The 20,432-nt window shown below is 38.0% G+C and overlaps 1 protein-coding gene and 1 long non-coding RNA gene across 7 annotated transcripts; both read right to left on the bottom strand.

Annotated features, from left to right (window-relative positions):
- On the bottom strand, positions 1 to 3,488 carry LOC121254401 (protein Iojap-related, mitochondrial). Its single transcript, XM_041154425.1, has 4 exons — positions 3,109 to 3,488; positions 2,532 to 2,619; positions 2,096 to 2,193; positions 1 to 177 (listed from the first exon to the last, which is right to left on the bottom strand). Exons 1-4 carry the CDS (start codon positions 3,412 to 3,414, stop codon positions 106 to 108), a joined length of 564 nt encoding a protein of 187 aa, XP_041010359.1. The 5' UTR covers positions 3,415 to 3,488; the 3' UTR covers positions 1 to 105.
- Positions 3,489 to 4,751: 1,263 nt separating this feature from the next.
- Positions 4,752 to 19,354, bottom strand: LOC121254400. Of its 6 annotated transcripts, XR_005938625.1 has the most exons (5): positions 18,978 to 19,354; positions 17,953 to 18,018; positions 17,117 to 17,231; positions 10,692 to 10,948; positions 8,031 to 8,522 (listed from the first exon to the last, which is right to left on the bottom strand). It is a non-coding gene; the product is annotated as an uncharacterized LOC121254400 (long non-coding RNA). The 6 variants fall into 6 exon arrangements; XR_005938626.1 differs by lacking the exons at positions 17,953 to 18,018; positions 18,978 to 19,354 and adding an exon at positions 18,529 to 18,970; XR_005938624.1 differs by lacking the exons at positions 17,117 to 17,231; positions 17,953 to 18,018; positions 18,978 to 19,354 and adding an exon at positions 4,752 to 4,762 and having other exon boundaries at positions 7,993 to 8,522; positions 10,692 to 12,005.
- Between the last annotated feature and the right edge of the window lie 1,078 nt (positions 19,355 to 20,432).

Genomic DNA, 20,432 nt, shown 5'->3' with positions numbered 1-20,432 from the left:
TGCAAGAACAACCTGAATAGATAACAATCCACAGTTTACATGAAGCTTTATGACATAGAAACTAGAACGTTGAGTTGGACAAACTACATCGTATGGGCAAAAGCATCATGCACTTTGTTGCGGTCGTTTTTTGGAGTTGTTCTTGGGACGAACCTTCACGAAAGCTTTTTCCAAATCCTGAACACGTTAAAAAGATGAGCTCATACAGGGGTAAACGTGCAGCTTAAAATATTTTGCATCTACAAGCAAGAGAAGGCAAAAACACCAATACTGGCATGCTGCTTTTTTAAAAAAAATAAATAAATAAGGAATGAAAAATACTAGAGAAAAGTGTTCATACGATTTCTCATTCTCAGTTTCGAAGAACAATAATCACCCATGCTGAACAAGGGATTAATGAGGTTTCTACCGTTGTCTTGGCTTGGCTTTTCTAACTAACAGACATCTTGAATTGCATTATGGCTTTTGCAATTTCTAAAACAAGAGGTAACCTTTCATGGTGGCTAACAAAAGCATACCTCTCCCTCATCCTCCCCTGCCCAACCCCTGGTTTGGCAAGGTCAAAATTAGAATCAGCATTTCAATGACTAGCTGTGTTTGGTTGTTGAACTAATCTCAACCCAATCATTAATGGGACCCACTACTTTTTCAACTTCCTATAAAAAAAGTTAAACTCATCTCAATCTACTTCATACATGTAAACACCTATCTCAACCTATTTACATTCAAACACATCTTAATGGGACCTACAAAACATGATTATTCATAGATTAACTCAAATCATCTGAGATCGTATTAGCATCCAAACACAGCCGAATAACCAAAAACTCGTAGGGGTATTGAAACCAAAAATGGTTAAAACTCCTGGTAAAATACAGCCAATCAAAATCATATTCATTCGTCCATCAAGCCTTTTCACTGTGATTGGTGACTGGCCCTTAGTGCGTATATGTACCGGCCATTGTTTAATATAATATTAGTGCGTATATGTACTTGGTTACTCCTATTGATATATATACATAATATTATTACTTATCAAAAAAAAATATAACATGCTTAATTGTGCATGCAGGAGATTAAGGAAAAGAAACTATTTGCGCTTTTCACAAACGACCCAGGATCCTGCAATCAGCAATGCATACAGGGGAAATGAGAGGGGGCATGCGAGCCTCACCTACCCAGGCACCTGCTCAAGCGGGGGGTCCCACAGGCCCCTCTCTCAATTAGCTGCCTGAATTGCAGAGAATCCCCATCCTTTCTAGAAAAATGATAAACACACATCACATTTCACAACACTTTACACAACAAAGTTTTAAAAGGATCGGTATTTTTGTAAAATACCTTATAAAACTAACATCATTTTACAAAAATACCCTTATTTTGCAACATGTGTTGTGAAATATGTTGTGAAATGTGTTGTGTGGGTATCATTACTCATTCAAATGACTATTCATCCCTCCAAATAGATGATGTGTGCAGCCATGCCTGCATATAGCATAGATGCAGCCACTGCCACCAAAAATCCATCTGCACAGTGAGGTCACAGGGAGGGTGTTTGTCATGCACCACCATGCTGGAGCATCGTGGCAGCATAGTGTTAGGAACGATAAGAGAAAAAAAAAAAAAAGGTGGAACCAATCATACACGATATAAGATTTACATAGTTCAGCAATGTGCCTACGTCCACGGAGCTAGAGATAAATTTATTTTCGATGATAACCAAATTAATGTGGTTGGCAATATGCCTACATCTTGCTTGGGCTGATACAAGTTCATTGAAGATCTACCAAAATACTATAACAAATCCTTGGTTGGGTCATCAACCTGACCGCCACTAACAAAACTAGGCTTCACACAAAAAAGTCCCAACACATGGCTGGCAGCATTGGAGAAAAGAGCAGAGAGCATCAGCGTCCAAAGATTGGGCAGAAGCACTAATGTGAATTCCAACTTGTAGGTGTTAAGAGTCAAATTAACCACGGCCAAAACCAAGTGATGATCAATGACTATTTTCAGTATATACGTTTAAATATTCCCTTTACAATTCAGCATAAGCTAATGAGTGCGAGAAAGTTTATAACAAAACTCAAAGTACCTGGGCCGTGTCGTTTTGGGATTTGTCTGTGGTCCACAGACCCTCCAAATTGTAGTATTCTCTAGCCTTCTCATCAAGAGCATGAACAATCACTTTGCCTGAACAAGAAAAAACAAAACAAAACACCACTATAAAGAACACAAATAGATAAATATATGGTACCAACAAACGATGTCATTAGATCCAAACATTGTGAAAAGTATAATATGGACATTATAAATGAATATACAGGACATCCAATTAACCATTTTGAATTCCCCTTGAAGTGCAAGCACCATTCACCATTAACTAATGGTTGGCATATCGACAGCTAGTTTATTCCTGACTGTTCAGTATCTTGCAGTAGAATTAGGGGATGGTACCGGTTATAACAGAATGTAAGTTCTAAACACTTTGAAAACAGCCGCATTGGGAATTCTACAAGAGCGGCACTGACCCGAGTCGATGACAATCCACTTTCCTCCCTCTTCCCCTTCCACGCTTGGCAGCACTAACCGAGCCGCTCCTTTCTGCTTTTGCTTAGCCTATTCATTCAAAATAACATAATCGCACAAAAAATAATAAGTAAAGAACTTAGACAGATGAGGAGAAATAGCTAATCACAAAACAGCGTTACATATTAGCCATTGAGAAGAAAGGTGGAAAATATTTTGCTTCTTAGACTTATCATTATCTGCCCAATTTCCCTTTTCTTTTTCCATGATTAATACAGCATAAAAGCCTTGGTGTTCTGTTCTCCATGAATTTCCTCAAAATTCTCAAAAAGTAAACAGGGAATTGGGAATTCAATCTTTTCTTAATCAAAGATAACAGCTGAAGGCATTACATATGAACAAAAATGAAGCAGAGCTTGAACTATTTTCGCTATTATATTCCGTCTGGCAACTAAGTGGGAAGAAAAAGGTCCTACGCTGAACTCAAAGATCCTTCTCGTTTTATCTTCCTCCCGTATATTCCCGGAAACCAAACGGAAACTAGAAGGCTGAGCAAAACGGAGAAGGGACCGAACCTGCCTTATAGATTAGGGCTTGAGCAATATTCTTGACGTGCCAGGTAGACCTACCGGTGGCGACCACCATGAAATCGGCCCAGTCACAGTGCTTCGGGGCCGGTATGACCTTCACGTTGTCTGCTCTAACGTCACTCAGAACATTCTCGATCTCCTGAAGATCCAGCAGGCCTCTATCACTGGTAGAGGACGAAGCGGAGGTGGTGAAGTTGAGGCCGAGAAGCCCTTGCTTCCATGGTCGGAAGAATGCAGAAGATGATGAAGATTGAGCTGAAAATAGGAGGGAGCGAGATCGTAGAGCGGCCCACATATAGTCGGATATGAAGCAGAACGGCTAAACCCTAAACATTTGGTATTGCAGGTGCTTTTGGTACTGATACATGTGTAAGGAGACTTACGGTGTCGTTTTGTAGACTATTTCCATGAGCTCTATATAATCGTGCTGTCCACAAACTTCCTCATTAGAAAATGATAGTTTACTCACTCATTTGAACCGCTTGTATGTTTATTTTTTTAAAAGTTTTTTAATATATTAGTGTATGTTTTTATTTTTTAAAAATATTTAAATATATTAAAAAAATATTTAAAAAAAATGAAAAATAAAGAAAATGTCAAAATGGCCTAACGGTTAAATAGAACGATGCTATTCAGACAGCAGAGTATCACCGCTCTTCCTCAATTTTTAAGAGGTTGGATTATGGATAGATGTTTCATAGAGATTATGGATAATGATTCCAATAATATTTAACGTTATTATGTAAGATTCTTACATAATATTAACCCAAACATTATTACGTAAGATTCCTAGATACTATTAACCCATATGAATAATTAATAATTATGTGCATTAGATCGTTCAATTGAGATAAACAGATTAAGGGCTAGTTTAATTCTTTAGATGCACTCAGTTTAACTGAATTCAATTCAGATTAGATCTCTTCTAATATCTAAATATCAAACTCTCAAATCACTAAATTTATCTCAACTCAAAACATTTTTACACGTGAGACCTATAACCTTTTTCAACTCAACACCTCATTACATGCGAGACCTATAATCTTTTTTAACTTCTCATAAATACATCTAAAATTATCTTAATATCGAAACATATTTAAACTTATTTTTGGTAGACCTGACAGAAGTCACCCACAATCTCAATTCACTATTATTTATAGAGAACTCAATTCAGTTTACTATCTAAATACAGCTTAAGAGAATCTCTATTAACATTAAAGAGTTGAATTGCCCCTTAATCATGAGAGTGTAGCTGAACCAAGGGGTTTAAACAATGAGATTGGCAGCACATTTAATCACGTTATATTTATAAAAAACTAGCTCTTCAATGAATTTCGTCCTTCCGGATTGACGGAATCTGGATAAGGGAATTTATGTCTTTAATTGTCTTGACGGAAACTAGAGATTGGCACCAAGCAGAATAAATATTATTTTGATTATCAGCGAACCAACAAAAACTAGAGATTGAGATTAAGATTGAGAAAATGCAAACAGCAAGAAAATCATGAAATTAGGGTTTCTTTATAAAAATTGAATATATCTTCTGAATCTCACAAGTCGGGCTTAAATAACTAAGGAAACAAATTATAATTATGACCAAATAATAAAATACATAATAAAATAAATATCTTATTAAAATATAGCTGAAAATTTAGAATAAAATCGTTATTCAAAATAAACACTACCATAAAAATAAAATAAAAATAAAAAAAAACTTAAAGTAACAATTTAAAATGGAAAACAACTAATTTTGGACTCGAAATGAGGACCATTAGGCATAACTTAATGAACATAACGTGTGTGCAAAAGAGAGCTTTCTGAATTGAGGTCATATGTGCAATTCTAACACTCACAGCTAAAGTTATGACTAAAATACTGACACGTGTGTAATATCATATCCATTTTCTCGTCAACCGATGAATGTCACTCCTCGCCCAACTGAGAAATTTTCATCATTTTCTTTCTTTTTTGCACTGATCTACATTTTCGAGATAGTCTTCTATTGCTATTAAAGTCGAATCTGTCAGCCAAGCATTATTGAGCTCAGATCCCCTGCATCAAAATTGGCTTGGAAGTAGCATCCATTACCATTAACAAGTCTTCTTCAAGATATAAGTTTTTTTTATTTTTAATTGGCACCGGGTGTCTAAGAACAGCATCTCAACTAATCTCGAGGGTGCACAGGTCTCCAGTAAGGAGTTTCCCGCAAGTGCACATCGGATAATTCAAAAAAAAAATCTCTCAATCCAATGACCCCTAAAAATTATTTGCATATAAGGAAATTTGAATCTTAGACCTGAAATGAGCATATCACCAAGCCCAATGTCTTTACCACTTGAGTCAATCACTAAGGGTTAAGATATATGTTATTCATCTTAAGTTTTGCAGTTTATGAGATAGTAAACAATGTAAATTGTCTTGTTTGTTTTCGCATATGAAATGAGATAAAATTAAAGTTGAAAGTTAAATAAAATATTATTATAATATTTTTTTTAATATTTTTTTTATTTTAGAATTTGAAAAAATTGAATTATTTATTTTATTTTGTGTGAGAAATTAAAAAAATTGTAATGATTATATGAGACGAGAAGAATTGTTAATAGTTATGAAAACAAAACAGAAAAAAAACCTAAATTTTCCAAATTGATCACCAGATGTGTCTCGTTAAAATGTGAATGAATGAAAGTTAATTTGTATATATTTTAATCGATATTGTCTATTTTATCATTTTAATAATTCAAAAAGTATACTACAATATTTAAATAATTTAAGGGTTAAAATGAAAGGCTTGATCATCCAAAACGTACCTTTTTCGTATATTAGTTTACACCAGAATTGACTTCTATTGGTTTACACCACAAGGCAAATGTATGCACAGAAAAACATCCTAAGCTAACAGCCTCCGCACTTGTAAATTTGTAATGCAGGGACAAGTTGAAAATGCATAAATTTTATGTAACTTTTTCTTGTAAAAATATAGGTTAAAAAAGTAATTTTTACATATTTTTTTAGTAATGAAATTCACTTTTTTATATAAAATATTTGTGCAAAACTTAAATATTTAGGGCTTGTATATGTTATTACGGGGACTGTGCTACTCCCACCAAGAGTCCGTACCGAATTGGGACCTACTAGTGCATTGTGTTCTTTTTTAATTTTTTTTTTTTTGTATTTTTAAATAAAAAATACTAAAAAATAAAAAATACAATACTAAAAAATATACAAACATAAATACTAAAAAAAACACACAATCCGATATAAATGATAGGTACCTATACTTTTCTATTATTATTCATTATATAAATAAGAAAAATTAAATTCATCATTTCCAAACTACACACCACACATGATTTTTTTATTTTTTATTTTTTTCCTTAGAGCATTAGTATTGAATGATGCAAATACAGATATAAAATTTACAAAATATGACGGAATTTTGCATTTGGCAGTCTACTCAAAACTTATGTCCATGTTAGATGATTATCCATTTATTAGTCAAAATAATAATAATATATTATAAATTTAATAATATATTTTTTCCTCACACACCCAGATACACGCACATAAAAGCACGCACGCACGTACCAGTAAACAAACCCTAATGCACCTACACCTGCAAACGCGCCACACTACCGAGCACACACATGTACGTAAGCACCACACACACTAAACACCCAAACAATACGCACATGCACACATACTAGCACACACATTCATGAACAAGTGGACGTACGTATCCACACACCCAAACAAACAAGCACACATGCACATCTGCATTAACAAGCACGCACATCTGCAGACACCCAAACACATGCACACACATCCAGACACAAGCACACATGCACACACGCAAATAAACGCACACACGCACCTGTAAACAAACCCTCAAGCACCCGCACCCGTACCCGTACCCATACCCGTACCCGTACCCGCAACCACACACACACAAGCACATCATGAAACTACTCAAAAGCATGCACACAGGCGCGCACACACACACACCCACACACCCAAACATGTATACAAGCACACATGCATACAAACGCAAACAAACGCATACACACCTGCACACACACCCACACACACACACGCACTCGGACACACGCACATCAGCACACACACGCAAAGACTTCACGAAACACATGTATATACTCAAAAGCATGCACACAGGCACGCACATACACACACCCACACACCCACACACCCAAACATGTATACATGCACACAAACGCATACACATCTGCACACACACATCGACACACATGCACGCAAATGCAATCACGTACCTACAAACAATCCATCAAGCACCTGCACCTGGAACCATATACCCAAACACACATGCACGCAAACCTGCACACCCACGCAAGCATCAAACACACCCACACACACACACCTGAACACCCAAACACACACATCTGCACACACATGCATGCACATCTCGACAAATGCTTATATACATAAATGCATGCACACCGGCACACACATACACACCCCTACACACTCAAACATGCATTCAAGCACACATGCACACAAACACACGCGCGTACCTATAAACACACATACATCTACTCACGCATGAATCCCAAAGCTATAGAAAATCAGAGTTTTACTAAAAAACAAGAAGCAATACTCATAAAGACAAATATCAAGAGTTGGAGTGACAGAGCTATACTTAAAAGCTAAAAAACAATACATTTGTAAGCTTGTAGAACTATGTAGGTTCAACCAATACCACACACACATACACAAGTGCATGCATGCACCCACACGCACATTTTCGCACAACCGTACACACACGCACCCACCAACTCACATGAGCTGACGTCCAAAATTAAACAGCATAACAAAAATAAAAAGTTAGTTCAGATTATACATTATGGAAGCCATTAGAATGTTGGGCAGGATAGCTCAAGCAATCAATAACCATTTCATTACTAATCGCAATATCTTCCTTGTCACAAAGATAACCTGAAAAGAAAAAGAAAAGTATTTGCCTTCTAGGTCGTACATATATTAAAGAAAGCAACTCTAGGGTCCGAATACAACTAATTGAAGTTTCTTCCTTATACAGATTCGATCCAATATACACAAAGACAAAAAATAGAGAGAGTGAGAGTGTCATAGTGAAAAGTTAGAAACGGTACATTTGCATAGTTGTAGAACTTGCACAGCTTTAACCAATATCGTGCACGCACGTGCGCACCAAAAATACACATCCGTACACAAGTGCATGCACCCACCCGCGCATAGGCTGACTCTTGAAATTAAACATCCTAACAAAAACAAAATGCTAGTCCAGATTATACCTTATTGAAGCGATTAGAATGTTGGGCACGATACAACTTAAGTAATCACTAAACATTCCATTAACAATCGCAACATCTTCCTTATTGCAAACCTAACCTGAAAGGAAAAGAAAAGTAATTGCCAGTCAAGTCGTATATATATTAAAAAAGCAACTCTAGGGTCGGAATACAACTATTTGCAGTTTCCTCCTTTACACAGATTCAATCCAATATACACATAAAAACAAAAAATAGTGAGATTTAGTGAGAGATCCATATTGAAAAGTAAGAGAGTTGTTTGTGTGCACGCGCACGGACGCACAAATAGAGATGTACTAAAAAATAAGAAATAATACAAACAGAGACAAATAGCAAGGATTCAAAGTGAGACATTTACTCAAAAATAAGAAACCAAACATTTGCATGATTGTAGAAATGTACAAGTTCAACCAATACCACAAAAAAATACACTCACATAGCCGCAAACAAACCCTCACTCACTCGCACCCCCACAAAACCAAACACACACGCTCACCTGCACACACGCACGATAGAATCGCAAACAGCCACACCAAAACAATATGCATGTGCACACACACACACACCTGCACATACACGTACACACAAGCATACAGAGACTCTCGTACACCTAAACAAACACATACATATCTGCATACATCCAAACACAAGCACATAAACGCACGCATGTACCCGTAAACAAACCCTAATGCACCCGTACCCGCAAACATGCCACAATATCGAGCACACATGCACGTAAGCAGCACACACACCAAACACCCAAACAATACGCACGCGTGCGAATACTAGCACACACACTCACGAACAAGCGGACGTACGCACCCGCACACCCAAATAAACAAGCACACATGCACATCTGCACTAACACACACGCACATCTACAGACACCCAAACACACGCATGCACACCTGCACACACACCTCCAAACACAAGCACACATGCACACACGCAAACAAACGCACGCACGCACCAACAAACAAACACTCAAGCACTCGTACCCGCAACCACACACACCTACCCACACACACACACACCCACTCGAACACACGCACATCAACACACACACGCAAGCACATCACGAAACATATGTATATGCTCAAAAACATGCTCACAAGCACACACCCCCACACACCCAAACATGTATACAAGCACATATGCATACAAACGCACACACACCCACACACATGCACTCGGACACAAGCACATTAGCACACATGCAAGCACATCACGAAACACATGTATATACTCAAAAGCATGCTCACAAGTATACACATACACACCCAAAAATGTATACATGCACACAAACGCAGACACACGCATACATACCTGCACACACACCCAAACACACGCATACACACATTGACACACATGCACACACGCATGCAAATGCACGCATGTACTCACAAACAATCCCTCAAGCACCTACACCAGCAACCACACACCCAAACAAACACGAACGCAAATTTGCACACTCACACTCACACAAGCACCAAACACACCCACACACACACACTTGAACACCCAAACACACGCACATCTATACGTATATACACAAACGTATGCACACCATCACACACATACACACCCCAACACACTCAAACATGCATACAAGAACACATGCACACAAATGCATGCGCGTACTTGCAAACACACATACATCCACTCATGCATGCGTTCTAAAGTCACAGAAAATCAAAGTTCTACTAAAAAACAAGAAACAATACTCATAGAGACAAATTGCAAGAGTGTGAATGAGAGAGTTATACTCAAAAGCTAAAAAACAATATTTTTGCATATTTGTAGAACTGTGTAGGTTCAACTAATACCACACACACAAACACAAGCGCATGCATGCACCCACACATACATCTTCGCACAGCCGCACACACACTCACCCACCCGCTCGTATGCACTGACGCCCAAAATTAAACAGCATAACAAAAACAAAAAGTTAGTCCAGATTATACCTTATTGAAGCCATTAAAATGTTGGGTAGGACAGCTCAAGCAATCAATAACCATTCCATTACTAATCGCAATATCTTCATTGTCACAAAGATAACCTGAAAAGAAAAAGAAAATTAGTTTTGCCTTCCACGTCGTACATAAATTAAAAAAAACAACTTTAGGGTTCGAATACAACTAATTGAAGTTTCCTCCTTATACAGATTTGATTCAATATACACGTTGAGACAAAAAATAGAGAGAGAGAGAGTGAGAGTGTCGTAGTGAAAAGTTAGAATTCGTACTTTTGCACGATTATAGAACTTGCACAGCTTTAACCGATACCATGCACACACGTACACACCAAATACACACACTCGTACACAAGTGCATGCACCCACCTGCACACAGGCTGACTCCCTAAATTAAATATCATAACAAAAAGAAAAAGTTAGTCCATATTATACTTTATTGAAGCAATTAGAATGTTGGGCACGACAACTCAAGTAATTACTAAGCATTCCATTAGCAATCTCAATATCTTCCTTGTCGTAGAGATAATCTGAAAGGAAAAGAAAAGTAATTACCAGATAGGTCGTACATATATTAAAAAAAATAACTCTAGGATTGGAATATAACTAATTGCAGTTTCCTCTTTTACATAGATTCAATTTAATATACACACAAAGACAAAAAATAGGGAGAGCAAGTAAAAGAGTTGTATTAAAAAGTTAGAAACAATATCTTTGCATGCTATAGAACTTGTACAGCTTCGACCAATATTCTACGCACACATGCGCCCCAAATACACACACCCAAACGCACACAACCCAACCCACACCAAAACCTACAAACCCACCCACCCACATACACACTAACAAATGCGCGCGCGCGCACGCATGCACACACAAACAAAGATCTACTAAAAAATAAGAAACAATATAAACAAAGACAAAATACCAAGATTCAAAGCGAGAGACATTTACTCAAAAGTAAGAAACAAAACATTTGCATGATTGTAGAAATGTACAATTTCATCCAATACCACACAGAAACGCACGCACGTAGCTGCAAACAAACCCTTACACACCCGCACAAACACATACAAAACCAAACACACATGCACACCTGCACACATGCACGATAGCACCGCAGACAGCCACACACCAAAACAACACGTCGCACACGCACTTACACACACTCATATACACATGGCCGTACAGACCCGTGCACTCAAACAAACATGCACACACATCTACACACGCATATAAACGCACGCACATACCCGTAAACAAACCCTAATGCACCCGCACTTGTAGACGCGCCACAATACCAAGCACACGCAAGGATGCAAGCACCACACACATCAAACACTCAAACAAACGCATGCGAGCGCATATTAGCACACACTCACGAACGGACATACGTACTTGCATACCCAAACAAACAAGTACACACGCACATCTGCACTAACAAGTACACACATCTACAGTCACCCAAACACACACATGCACACCTGCACACACATCCAGACACAAGTACACATGCACACACGCAAACAAATGCAAGTACGTACCCGCAAACTAATCGTCAAACACCTATACCCGCAACCACAAGCACCCACACCCAAACACATACACGCAAACATGCACACACACCCACACTCAGACACAAGCACATCACGAAACACATATATACTCAAAAGCACACACATTGGCACACACCCACACTCCCACACATGTGTATACAAGCACACATGCACACAAACGCAAACACAGGCATACACACCTGCACACATGCACGATAGCACCGTAAACACCCACACACCAAAACAACAAGTACACGCGCGAGGACCTACACACACATTACAAGCACACATGCATACAAACTCACTCACGTACATGCAAACACACCCTAACGCAAGTGCCCTAAACACACACCCAAACACACGCACGCACAATTGCAAATGCCCACACACCCATACAGATACACACTCACATACACCTATAAACCATAACACACAAAAGCACTCTTGCACACACGCGCATGATGCATGGTTCCTGCAAACACACCCTCACGCACCCGCAACAAAACACACTCGCGCACACACAAAAACACACATGCATGCACGCACACCTGCACGCAATCACACCCACACCCACAAACCATAACACACAAGTGCACCAACACCACACCAAAAAATACAAACACTCGCGCGTGCACGACACTTTCACAGACACGCACGCACACGTGAATGCATAGACGTGCTGGAAAGATACTCACACCCACCGGCACACACACCCGCTCACATGCGCTAATGCCTAAGATTACACATCATAACAAAAACAAAAGGTTAGTACAAACTATACCTTATTGAAGCCATTAGAATTTTGGACATGATAGCTCCAACAATCCATAAGCATTCCATTAGTAAATGCAATATCTTACCTATCATAGATATAATCAGAAATGAAAAAAAAAATAAAAATTGTCGTACATGAGATACAAATATTTTTTTTAAAAAAACACCACTAGGATTTGAATACAACTAAGTGAAGTTTTCTCCTTTACACAGATTCGATCCAATACACACACAGAGACAAAAAATTGAGTGAGTGAGAGAGTTATATTAAGAAGTTAGAAACGGTACCTTTGCATGCTTATAAAACTTGTACAGCTTCAACCAATACTATACACGCATATGCACACTAAATACACACACCCAAACGCACAACCCAACCCACACCCAAACCTGAAAACCCACCCACATGACACAGACAAATGCGCCCACGTACCCGCACAAAAATAGAGATCTACTAAATAAATAAGAAACAATACACACAGAAACATATAGCAAGAATGAGAGTGAGACAATCACTCTTAGGTAAAAAAAATAAAATCTTTGCATAACTGTAAAAATGTACAGCTTTAACCAATACCACACAAAAATGCACACAAGTATCCACAAACAAACCTTCATGCACCCGCACACATGCCCACATTACCAAGCACACACACCCACACATGCAAACAACACGTGCGTGCATGCACACCTGCACACACACTCACGTACACACGGGTGTACGAACCCATACACCCAAACAAACATGCACACACATCTGCATATATCCAAACACACGCATGCAAACTTGCACACACACATGCACACACGCACGTACTTGCAAACAAACCCTCAAGCACCCGCAACTACACACGCCCAAACACACGCACATCTTCCCACACACGCATGTACATCTTGACACACACGTATATACACAAACGCACGCACACCGGCACACACATACAAATCCCCACATACCCAAACATTAATACAAGCACACAAACGCACGCGCGTACCTACAAACACAACTTCACGCCCACTTCAACACACACATATATCCACGCACGCATGCATCCCAAAGCCATAGAAAAATAGAGCTCTACTTAAAAACAAGAAACAATATACGCATAAAGACAAATAGCAAAAGTGGGAGTGAGAGAGCTATACTCAAAAGCAAGAAACAATACATTCGCATGCTTGTAAGACTGTGCAAGTTTAACCAATACCACGCACCCGTATATAAGTGCATATACACACGAGCTTACTCCCAAAATTAAGCATCATAAGAAGAATAAAAAGTTTGTCTAGATTATACCTTATTGAAGCCATTAGAATGTTGGGCACGACAACTAAAGCAATCAATTAGCATTCTATTTGTAATAGCAATATCTTCTTTGTCATAAAGATAATCTGAAAGGAAAAAAAAATTGCTTTCCAGGAGGTACATATATTAAAAAAAGCAACTCTAGGGTCCGAATATAACTAATTGAAGTTTCCTCCTTTATATAGATTCGATCCAATATACATAAAGACAAAAAAAAATAGAGAGAGAGTTGTGGTGAAATGTTAGAAACGATACATTTGCATGCTTATAGAACTTGTACAGCTTCAAACAATATCATGCACACACGTGCGTACCAAAGACACACCCAGAAGAGCACAACCCAACCCACACAAAAACCTGCAAACCCACCCACCCACATAGACACAAGCAAATGTGCCCACACGTGTACACACAAATAGAGATCTAATAAAAAATAATAAACAATACAAACAGAGAATAACAATATTCAGAGTGAAAGACATTTACTCAAAAGTAAGAAACATAACCTTTGCATGATTGTAGAAATGTACAGCTTCAATCAATGCCACACATACGCACATACCCACAAATAAACCCTCATGCACCCACACCCGCACCCACAATACCAAGCACACACATGCCGCACACCTGAACACACGCACGACATCACCACACACACCAAACACCCAAATAACAAGCGCAGACACATTCCTGCTCACACACTTACGAACACGCGCACGTACGTACTCGCACACCCACACAAACAAGGACTCACGCACATTTGCACTAACATGCACGCACATCTGCAGACACCCAAACACACGCATGCACATCTACACACAAGCACACATGCACATAAACGCATGCACGTACCCACAAACAAACCCTTAAACACCCGCACCCACACCGGCAACCATACACACCCACATGCATGCACACAAACGTGCACACACACGCAAGTACCATACATCCACCCACACACACGCACTCTAACACACACCCAAACACACGCACATCTGCACACACACACGTAAGCACATCTCGAAATACACGTATATACACAAATGCACGCACACCGGCACATACAATCACATTCCTACACACCCAAACATGCATACAAGCACACATGCACACAAACGCAAGTGCGTACCGGCAAACACACCTTCACGCCCACCTGATCACACGCATACATCCCACGTATGCATACATCCCACAGCCACAAAAAAATAAAGCTCTACTAAAAAATAAGAAACAATACTCATAGAACAAATAAAAAGAGTGAGAGTGAGAGTGAGAAAGCTATACTCAAAAGCAAGAAACGGTATCTTTTCATGCTTGTAGACTATACAGGTTCAACCAAAACCACACACCCGTACACAAGTGCATGCACCCACGCACGCACCCACTCACATGCACACATGCACATTTGCACGCACCCACACACCCAAACACACATGCATAGACACACCCGAACACACACACCGCTCGCATATGCTGAAACCCAAAATTAAACATTATAACAAAAACAAAAAGTTAATCTAAATTATCTCTTATTAAAGCCATTAGAATGTTTGGCACCACAACTCCATTAATCAATATGCATTCTATTAGTAAAATCGCAATATCTTCCTTGTAATAGATTTAATCTGAAATGAAAAGAAAAGTAATTGCCTTCCTCTGAATACAGCTCTAGAGTCTGAATACAACTAATTGAAATTTCATCCTTTATGCAAATTCAATCCAATATCACACACAGACAAAAAAAAATAAATAAAGAGTGAGTGAGTGAGAGAGTTGTATTGAAAAATTAGGACGGTACCTTTGCATGCTTAGAGAACTTATACGGCTTCAAGCAATACCATGCACAGACGTGCGCACCAAATACACACACCCAGACGCACACAACCCAACCCACACCCAAACCCGCAAACCCACCCTCCAACCCACATAGACACATACAAATGCGTGCATGCACGCACACACAAACATAGATCTACTAAAAAATAAGAAACAATACACTTAGAGATAAATAACAAGATTAAGAGTGAGAGACATTTACTCAACTCAAAAGTATGAAACAGAACCTTTGCATGATTGTAGAAATGTATAGCTTCAACCAATACCACACAAAAATGCACACACGTACTCGCACACACACCTACAATATCAAACATACACACACAAGCACACCTGCACACATGCACACAAGCATGAAAGCACCGCACACACACCCACACACCCAAACAACACATGGACGCATGCACACCTACACACACACTCACGAACACATGCAAGCCAGCACATCTACACACACCCAAACATACTCACGAACACCTGAACACACACCCATACAACTAAACACACACGTGCACATATGTGCATGCATGCACGCGCACAATGCATGTACCTGCCAACACACCCTCATTCACCCACACCCGCACACACCTTACAGTCAAACACACACACCAGACACACTTGCATGCGCGCGCGCGCGCACACACACACACACTCACCCACCCATACCAACCACATATATACACAAGCACGCAACCATCCCACAGCTAAACACGAACAAAGCTCTATTCAAAAACAAGAAAAAATACTTATAGAGACAATTAGGGAAAGTGAGAGTAATTGAGAGCTCTACTCGAAAGCAAAAAACGATACCTTTGCCTTTGCTTACTTGCAAAGTTATATAGTTTTAACCAATACCACCCGCATGTGCACCCACACTCCCACGCACGCACGAGCATGCTCACCCGCAAGCACACATCCACCCACACACACCCGCATCCATGTACACATACAAAGTTCTACTCAAAAGGAAGAAATAATACATCCACCTGCTTGTTGAACCTGTACATATCCAGATACTTTAAAAACTAACTTATCCTTATAGAATATGGTGGAAGAAATGATAATAATTATTCTTAAACTAATAAAATAGATTATATATATCTTTAGGGTTATAATATATATTATATATATATATATATTTCTTAGTAAAAGCAATTATTATTGAAGGGGAGAGAGAGTGCATTATACAAAGAATAAACATCAAAATAAATAGTTAGTCCAAAGTATACCTCCTTGAAGCCATCAGAATGTTGGGTACGATGACAGCTCTAGCAATTAATAAGCATTCAATTTTTTTATGATTGTTTTTAGGGATCACAATATGTTCCTTATCGTAGATATTGTCTAAAATGCAAAAGAAACAATAGAGTTGTCATTTCAAAATATAAGGCAAAGTAGTACATATATTTAAAAAAAAAAGTGTTTCTAATGTCCAAATATAACTAATTGGAGTTTCTTCGTCGTACAACTTCAATCGGAATTTAGAGATACAGAGAGAGCTTTGCCTGCTTGTAAAACTTGTGCAGCACTTAACGATGTAACCTACTTATTGTTTTAGGATCTCATGGAAGAAATGATTCTATTTATGTTTTTAATTAGTAAAAGTGGATTTTATATCAAGCGAATACAAAAGGGTGAAAAAATACAAAATAATATCTTTTAATCAATAAAAATGGATCTCATTGTCTAAGACATTAAATTGTGGCATATTGTTAAGTTGAAAATGTTTAAACTTTCGTGCATCTTTTGGTTCTACCAAAAACTAAGATTGTAGAAGAATTTTATCGGCAAGATATATTCTACACTATTAGCATAATCAATAAATTCTTGTATTCGGTCCCTTTTTTCCAACAAAAATGTGTATACTTTGACACTTCGTGAGATTATCAACACAAATACAACAATGCAAAAAACAAACACTAATTAAAGAGAACAATACAAAAATAAGCGTACCAAGATTTGGTTGAAAAACAAGAGCAAAGTAATGTCACTAACCCACTTTAATGCAATAGACAAGCAATTAATCCACAAAATAGGATGCAATAATTAATAGAGAAGCCCATACACTTTTTTTTCAGCATCGATTGTAGGAAATGAATGCCCCAACACTTGGAAAAATTAGTCGAGTTCGCTGTAAAAATTCTTCTGGGGTTTGTGGAAGATTTGAAAGAATTAAAGAAAGTTAAAATTTTCAACATGGTATCCATTTTCAACTTTTACTCGTAGATTTATTTTAGTTTCATGCATCCTACTAAATCAAAATCGATAAAACGACTGTTCAGAAAAGCATGGAAACCGTGTGTGCGTAAATTTGTTTTTCATTGTAAAATGAGAAAATCCAAACAAACAAACAAAAACAGTCTGATAAAATGCCACTACATTACTGATACAATACAATCCTATTGAATTAACCAGAACATGTACAAAATTCAAGGAAAATGTGAGAATTTATAACTAAAAGAAAAAACTAGAAAAAAAACATTACCACAGGGAGGGAGGGAGGGAGACGCCAGGGGGAGGGGGAAGAGATAGAGAGTTACGTTTCTTGGATATTTGAGTTTGGTGGAATTACAAAAACTTTTACGTGGAAATTATTGCGATGAAATAAGAGAGATGAAGGATAAGGACGAATTATATCGACTTGTGAGCGTGTGAAGAAGCAGAAGAACGATCTCTCTCTTTCTCTCTTCGCTACACTCTGGCAGCCAAAGCAAAAGTTTTTTTAGCAACCCTTTGAACAGAAAATGAAATGAGCAAACTAGGAATTATGATTGACTAAAAAAAAATCAAAAGAAACTAAATTCATATGGGTCTTTTGAAATTCAATAGAAAAAAATTTAAGAATGGATAATCCAAATTGGATCGAAAAGAAAACCCGCTTTAGATTCTATCAGATTTCTCATATGGAAATAAAAGCCCTAATGTCATAAATCTAGCTAACAGGTAAAAGAAAGCAAATCACATCATAAAAGAAAATCCGATTGCAGATTCAATCCAATGAAGCGAAAAAGGAATTTCATATAAAACCAACAGATCAAAAAGTGGACAAACAGAGATGAACTGAGAACTTAAAAAGGAATTTTGAAGTACCTCTGGCAATTGCAGGGGAACGACAACTTTGGAGGCCTCTCTTGTTGTTATTGAGAGTTATAGTAAATAACGCCTCCCAAGCTCAACAACAATGATGATAGAAACACTTGAACAACTGTTGCACGTCTCTCCTCCTTCAGTGTCTGGGTGAGTCTGAGTCATCGCTAGCTCTTCAAACCCAAATACCGCAATCTCTCTACAGGGTTTTCTTTCTCTCTACAATCTCTCTACAATGTCTAGGTGATTCTGAGTTGCTCCGTTTCTTTCTCTCTACAGACACGAAGTTTTGCAATTATGGAGGAACATTGTAAAATAAACAATACAAAACGATATCCTTCTTTATAAATATTCGAGCCACTAATATATTTCTCCAACGGGCTTCTTTTTCAAAATTCCTCTCAATTAGAGTCTAAAAAAAATAGTAGTTTTGAATACAACGGCTAAAATACGAAATACAACAGTTACTAATTTTACGTTTGCTTGTTAGTCATTTTGTATATTATGAAGAATGTGATTAATTTTTTTTTTCAAAAAAAAAAAAAATTTGTTTGTGCGGTTGTGGGATATGCTAGCCGCTCAACCTAGTACAACTCGGTTTTTGATTTTCATTTTTTTCAAACACACACACACACACACACATAACTTTAAGAAAAATTTTTTCATCAACCATTATTCACTGCTCCACACTCCACATCCTATGAAAAAAACTGTAAGTATAGGATATGGAAGTAAATAGTAACTGATACATAGAATTCTCCAATTTTTAATAATGTATTTAACCATGGTTGTTATTTGTTACCTTCAAAGCAAACACAAGGCTATAATCACAAGATATAGAGCCTTGTAGCTGACAAAGGTAGATTAAGTGAAATTATGAGATTTTCTGAGCAAAGATAACAATTGATCTAAAAAGTTGACCTAAACACAACACATTAAATGCTTTATTTTTCAATTGATTAGTGCTTCCGAATTTGTGAGTATCTCACATATTTACAAAACCCTTTTATCTTTGCCGCACGGACTCGATGCCAGTGTCGAAGGAGATGATGAGAAAAAATGGAGCAGAGAGGGATGTCGAGGTTCTGAGATTCATCCAAAAACACAGGATCTATTTTCATTTTGATGTGCAGTTTTTCATTTTTTTTTTAATAATTAAAACAAACACATGGCTATCACGTGAACATGCCACGTCAAGCGGGAAGGTGGAGCAGGACTCAGGAGTGGGCTATAGAATTATCCAAACTTCAATTACGAAGGGAGTCGTTGCATGGAGTCAAGTGCGAGCATTTCAATCCTAGTTTGTCGTATTGATAGGCGTAATTTGCTAATAACAAAGACACGGGGCGCACGTGCCCTTAGAAAAGGAAAAGTGGAAAAAAAATTAACTTTGAACTGAGATTTTAATTGGGGGCGAAATTTGTGAGCTAATTTATGGGGTGAAGGGCTGAAGGGTTT

Source organism: Juglans microcarpa x Juglans regia, chromosome 3D, assembly GCF_004785595.1.
Source record: "Juglans microcarpa x Juglans regia isolate MS1-56 chromosome 3D, Jm3101_v1.0, whole genome shotgun sequence".
NCBI lineage: Eukaryota > Viridiplantae > Streptophyta > Magnoliopsida > Fagales > Juglandaceae > Juglans > Juglans microcarpa x Juglans regia.
This window is presented reverse-complemented; position numbering and strand designations above follow the sequence as displayed.

Excerpts from the sequence above, each read along its gene's own strand:
- LOC121254401 (XM_041154425.1), bottom strand. The coding sequence starts at position 3,414 with ATGTGGGCCGCTCTACGATCTCGCTCCCTCCTATTTTCAGCTCAATCT. Across the intron at positions 2,620-3,108 it reads CTCAAGCCCTAATCTATAAG|GCTAAGCAAAAGCAGAAAGG; the intron begins GCAGGTTCGGTC and ends TTGAATGAATAG. Across the intron at positions 178-2,095 it reads CCCAAAACGACACGGCCCAG|GATTTGGAAAAAGCTTTCGT; the intron begins GTACTTTGAGTT and ends TAACGTGTTCAG.